This window comes from Chanos chanos, chromosome 3, assembly GCF_902362185.1.
Source record: "Chanos chanos chromosome 3, fChaCha1.1, whole genome shotgun sequence".
Classification (NCBI taxonomy): Eukaryota; Metazoa; Chordata; class Actinopteri; order Gonorynchiformes; family Chanidae; genus Chanos; species Chanos chanos.
In genome coordinates, this window is record NC_044497.1 from 23,490,001 (window position 1) to 23,496,334 (window position 6,334).

General features: G+C 48.2%; 1 protein-coding gene across 1 annotated transcript in view; it reads left to right on the forward strand.

Annotated features, from left to right (window-relative positions):
* The window catches only part of plxna2 (plexin A2), a 181,864-nt gene extending 177,437 nt beyond the window's left edge, over positions 1-4,427 (forward strand). Inside the window, exons 30-31 of the mRNA XM_030769868.1 lie at positions 87-237; positions 4,325-4,427. Of these exons, the coding sequence (XP_030625728.1) occupies positions 87-237; positions 4,325-4,420 (247 nt within the window). The 3' untranslated portion in view covers positions 4,421-4,427. The remainder of the gene's footprint in view (positions 1-86; positions 238-4,324) is intronic.
* Positions 4,428-6,334: the final 1,907 nt, after the last annotated feature.

Here is a 6,334-nt window from a genome sequence, read left to right on the forward strand (position 1 = left end):
ACAGTGCCTACCATTTTCAGAAAGTATTTCCCGACAACATTGGGTCAGGTGATGTATTTAACGCCGCCCCCTGTCGGTGTGTGTAGGTACTACGCTGACATTAGCCGGCTGCCAGCCATCAGTGATCAGGACATGAACGCGTACTTAGCCGAGCAAGCCAGACTCCACTCCAATGAATTTAACATGCTCAGTGCACTCAACGAAATCTACTCCTATGTCAGCAAGTACAGCGAAGAGGTGAGACAGTACACACACACACACACACACACACACACTTTGTTTATTCATATTTTTTAAGAGTCCCTTTATGACTGTGCAATGGATTAGTGTCCCAGAGCTTTGGAGTGAACATGGAGTATTCTCACGTACACTGATGTGTTATACCACTGCTGGATAGTCCATGCTGGAGAAACCATAACAGTAGCCCTGCTCTAGAGACACCTTCTGACCTTTACTACAGACTGCAGAAAGCACTATCTCTCTACACTGTCTCTCTCTCTCTCACTCTCTCTCCACAAGAGACAGCGAAAGATGAAAACATGGAGAGAGTGGTAAGTAGAGTAGTTTTTTGACAGCTCTAAATGGATTTTGGGCTGAAAGCAAGAAGAGATGGCCCTGCATGCCGTGCTAAGGATTCAGAATAGAATGCAATTAGGATTTGGCGAGGATGAGCGGCCCACAGACACCCGTGCCAGTCTGAAAGAGCACAACCTGGTGAGGGTGAAGAGAGAGAGAGAGTTTGCCAAAACCAGCCCCGGCCCACCTTATGCGTGCTTCTGTTTAGCAGACATACGCTGACACCACAGAACAGGCTCTGTACACTCAGTACAGATGTGAGTTTGAAGATGCGGTGCTCATGCCTTTTGTAAATCCTGTATGAGCTAGTTCTGGCTGTCACCTGTGACAACAGAAAAATCACAACAAGCATCCTTTACATGACATCGTTAGCAACAATCTCTCATTAATCCCACACATTCCCTATGCTTCCGGTTTTCTGTCGCCTGTCATGTTTAGAAACAGAGCACCATGTTGCTGTGCATTGCAAGTGTACATTCTGACACTGTTAGATGTGAACAGTGACGGGAGACCCTGTCTGCCCAAAATTACCTGGCCATCTTCACAGTCACACAGATAAATTATCACCATATTAATAAGAAAGGCCAGTTCTGGAGAGCTGATTTTGACTGTTGAGATAAACAGATCTCCTTTTCCCTTTAAAGTAAATTCAGGAAGTTCTTTCTAACAGATTTGTGTTGCAAACTTCAGACACCACGTTTGTGTCATATGGACTGTAAACCTATTAGGGCTGTCTCTACCGAGGACATCATTAGTGTGATAAAAATGCATCTACAAATCATTGGCCATGTTGTTTGTTTCTGCAATTGCCAAAGACTTGTACAAGTCTAAGCTTCATTGTATAAGAAATATGTTCATTTATCAGGCCTCTCTAACCTCCCATCCTGGGAGAGGTAGATGTGGTGGGGTTGTGTTGTCTTGGGAGAGGTAGATGTGGTGGGATTGTGTTGTCTTGGGAGAGGTAGATGTGGTGGGGTTGTGTTGTCTTGGGAGAGGTAGATGTGGTGGGATTGTGTTGTCTTGGGAGAGGTAGATGTGGTGGGGTTGTGTTGTCTTGGGAGAGGTAGATGTGGTGGGGTTGTGTTGTGCTGGGAGAGGTAGATGTGGTGGGGTTGTGTTGTTTTGGGAGAGGTAGATGTGGTGGGGTTGTGTTGTCTTGGGAGAGGTAGATGTGGTGGGGTTGTGTTGTGCTGGGAGAGGTAGATGTGGTGGGATTGTGTTGTGCTGGGAGAGGTAGATGTGGTGGGGTTGTGTTGTGCTGGGAGAGGTAGATGTGGTGAGGTTGTGTTGTGCTGGGAGAGGTAGATGTGGTGGGGTTGTGTTGTGCTTGGGAGAGGTAGATGTGGTGGGGTTGTGTTGTCTTGGGAGAGGTAGATGTGGTGGGGTTGTGTTGTGCTGGGAGAGGTAGATGTGGTGGGATTGTGTTGTCTTGGGAGAGGTAGATGTGGTGGGGTTGTGTTGTGCTGGGAGAGGTAGATGTGGTGAGGTTGTGTTGTGCTTGGGAGAGGTAGATGTGGTGGGGTTGTGTTGTCTTGGGAGAGGTAGATGTGGTGGGGTTGTGTTGTGCTGGGAGAGGTAGATGTGGTGAGGTTGTGTTGTGCTGGGAGAGGTAGATGTGGTGGGGTTGTGTTGTCTTGGGAGAGGTAGATGTGGTGGGATTGTGTTGTCTTGGGAGAGGTAGATGTGGTGGGGTTGTGTTGTCTTGGAAGAGGTAGATGTGGTGGGATTGTGTTGTCTTGGGAGAGGTAGATGTGGTGGGGTTGTGTTGTGCTGGGAGAGGTAGATGTGGTGGGGTTGTGTTGTCTTGGGAGAGGTAGATGTGGTGGGGTTGTGTTGTCTTGGGAGAGGTAGATGTGGTGGGATTGTGTTGTTTTGGGAGAGGTAGATGTGGTGGGATTGTGTTGTCTTGGGAGAGGTAGATGTGGTGGGGTTGTGTTGTGCTGGGAGAGGTAGATGTGGTGGGGTTGTGTTGTGCTGGGAGAGGTAGATGTGGTGGGGTTGTGTTGTGCTGGGAGAGGTAGATGTGGTGGGATTGTGTTGTGCTGGGAGAGGTAGATGTGGTGGGGTTGTGTTGTCTTGGGAGAGGTAGATGTGGTGGGGTTGTGTTGTGCTGGGAGAGGTAGATGTGGTGGGATTGTGTTGTCCTGTCAGAGGTAGATGTGGTGGGGTTGTGTTGTCCTGTCAGAGGTAGATGTGGTGGGATTGTGTTGTGCTGGGAGAGGTAGATGTGGTGGGGTTGTGTTGTCTTGGGAGAGGTAGATGTGGTGGGGTTGTGTTGTCCTGTCAGAGGTAGATGTGGTGGGGTTGTGTTGTGCTGGGAGAGGTAGATGTGGTGGGGTTGTGTTGTCTTGGGAGAGGTAGATGTGTTGGGGTTGTGTTGTGCTGGGAGAGGTAGATGTGGTGGGGTTGTGTTGTCTTGGGAGAGGTAGATGTGGTGGGGTTGTGTTGTGCTGGGAGAGGTAGATGTGGTGGGGTTGTGTTGTCTTGGGAGAGGTAGATGTGGTGGGGTTGTGTTGTGCTGGGAGAGGTAGATGTGGTGGGTTGTGTTGTGCTGGGAGAGGTAGATGTGGTGGGGTTGTGTTGTCTTGGGAGAGGTAGATGTGGTGGGGTTGTGTTGTGCTGGGAGAGGTAGATGTGGTGGGGTTGTGTTGTCTTGGGAGAGGTAGATGTGGTGGGGTTGTGTTGTGCTGGGAGAGGTAGATGTGGTGGGGTTGTGTTGTGCTGGGAGAGGTAGATGTGGTGGGGTTGTGTTGTCTTGGGAGAGGTAGATGTGGTGGGGTTGTGTTGTGCTGGGAGAGGTAGATGTGGTGGGGTTGTGTTGTCTTGGGAGAGGTAGATGTGGTGGGGTTGTGTTGTGCTGGGAGAGGTAGATGTGGTGGGATTGTGTTGTCCTGTCAGAGGTAGATGTGGTGGGGTTGTGTTGTCCTGTCAGAGGTAGATGTGGTGGGATTGTGTTGTGCTGGGAGAGGTAGATGTGGTGGGGTTGTGTTGTCTTGGGAGAGGTAGATGTGGTGGGATTGTGTTGTGCTGGGAGAGGTAGATGTGGTGGGGTTGTGTTGTCTTGGGAGAGGTAGATGTGGTGGGGTTGTGTTGTGCTGGGAGAGGTAGATGTGGGGGGGTTGTGTTGTCTTGGGAGAGGTAGATGTGGTGGGGTTGTGTTGTGCTGGGAGAGGTAGATGTGGTGAGGTTGTGTTGTGCTGGGAGAGGTAGATGTGGTGGGATTGTGTTGTCTTGGGAGAGGTAGATGTGGTGGGGTTGTGTTGTTTTGGGAGAGGTAGATGTGGTGGGGTTGTGTTGTTTTGGAAGAGGTAGATGTGGTGGGGTTGTGTTGTGCTGGGAGAGGTAGATGTGGTGAGGTTGTGTTGTGCTGGGAGAGGTAGATGTGGTGGGATTGTGTTGTGCTGGGAGAGGTAGATGTGGTGGGGTTGTGTTGTTTTGGGAGAGGTAGATGTGGTGGGGTTGTGTTGTCTTGGGAGAGGTAGATGTGGTGAGGTTGTGTTGTCTTGGGAGAGGTAGATGTGGTGGGATTGTGTTGTGCTGGGAGAGGTAGATGTGGTGGGATTGTGTTGTTTTGGGAGAGGTAGATGTGGTGGGGTTGTGTTGTGCTGGGAGAGGTAGATGTGGTGGGGTTGTGTTGTCTTGGGAGAGGTAGATGTGGTGGGGTTGTGTTGTCTTGGGAGAGGTAGATGTGGTGCGGTTATGTTGTGCTGACCCTCAGTCATAGTGCTCTGTCTCTGTATGTCCTCAGATTACAGCCGCGCTGGAGCTGGATGAGCAGGCCAGGAAACAGAGGCTAGCCTACAAGGTGGAGCAGCTCATCTCCGCCATGTCACTGGAGAGCTGAGGCTGATGCAGAGGAGTCTTCAGACAGATGATGTCCCTCCTGCATCTTAGGACACAGGGAAGGACAGAGCCCCCTGCTGGTTTGGGATTTTTTTTGCATGGACGTCACAGAAAACTTGGCTCCTTGTCATTTCTCTTCAAAGTCAAAAGGTTACCTCCAAAAAGACTAGCTGGAAAGATCTAACGCTGCCTTTTCCAAAGGCTGTCCAAAACCAAGGGAATCAAAAGTGGACATGTAATTCTTTTTTTTAACTATGATTTTTATCTTTTATGATCGGACCAGCGATTTCCTGAGGCAGTGTCACTTTGATTTCTTTTTTTTTGTTTCGAAACTGCTCATATGTGTGTGAAGCTCTAGATGAGGCTGCGTTTGTTTGGACTCCTTGTTTACGAGATGGACAGTATGACGAGGCACTGGAATTTTACCCAGAATGCCAGTGTGCTGGAGCACATGGCAAAGATCCAAGGAAGAGATGGAGACACAGAGAGACAGAGACATGCATTTGCCTCATGTTTGATGCCACTCGTGGTGGTTTTGTGTCCAAATTTTATTTTTTTATACATTAGCGTTTTTGTGTCCTTCTGTTGCAGCGTGCCTCTCGATGGTCAGTACACCGTGGTTTATTTATGGTTCTTTGCTGAGGTAGTTTGGTGATGAGAAGACAAGGCAGGTCTTCTCTTCGATCTCCAATTACCTCCAAAAGACTTTGTGTGTGTGTGTATCGCCTTATCAGACAGGTGGATTAAAACATGGTTCAAAGTGCAAGATACCACATGGAACCAACCATGCTGTCAAAAAGGCAATCAGATGACATTTACAAGGGTCAGTGGTCAATCAGCATGTGTGTCTGCCCCTAAACTCTTATGCCTTCTGTTTAAAGGTCACATGTTGCACGGGGTTGCAGTTTTTTGTAGGTTAGGTTATAAGTTTCTGGTATGATGCTGGCTTCATATTCAGTGGTCAGCAATGTGTGTGTGTGTGTGTGTGTGTGTGTGTGTGTGTGTGTGTGTTGAGTATGTAAATGTACCTGTGTCTGTTTTGTTTGTCTGTTTTTTGTTTTCTGAACCAGGTGGAATCAGCTGAGCTGACATGGCCTGGAGCTCTCATGACGTCTTAACGGACCTTAGACTCACTACCTTACTAATGTTTAGGAAGCCGCAATATGCCGTAGCAATGTAATGTGACATATTCAGTTGAACATACATTTCTGTGTTACCATGGCAGCACTGAGTCTGGTCTTCAGCTCCACTGTAATTCCCTGAAAATAAGTGAAATGTGGTGTCCAAAGTAAGACCACTGCTACACACAGCCTTTAGTCAAACACATGTATCTGTGTGTGTGTGTGTGTGTGTGTGTGCGTGTGTGTGTTTTTGCATGCATTATAGTGTACCTCATATAGAAGATTAAGTGTCTCTGCTCTGTTCTGTTGTTTAATTTGAAAGTGCCAAGAGATCAGTGGCAAGCTGACAATATAATGTCCCACCACGCCACTATAATCATACCAACCGTGAATGAAGTGCCAAAAGTTGGGTAGAAACAACTTCACTTGTAGCTCAGAAACAGTTCATGCTTTATTAAGGGAACACACCCACAAACGTGAAGAGTGCACGTGATAAAGGGCACTCTAAAGATGGGATATCTGATTAAATATCTGTCATCTCTCTGTTTTTCTCCCGCATTCACACTCTCACACCACCGTTCAACAGGTACGAAGATGGTCAGCTTGTGTTGTTTGTAAAGTGTCTAGAGTTGTGATGTCTTATTCCCCCCCCCCCCCCGTCTTTCTTGTCAAGAGACATGCCAACGGTAATCCTGAGCATGAGGTGAAAAAACTTTGATTTATAATGTATGGTGCAATGCCCAGTCTCCAGACAGGATCATTCTGACCCAAACAGACAAGGTCAGGGAAGTCTG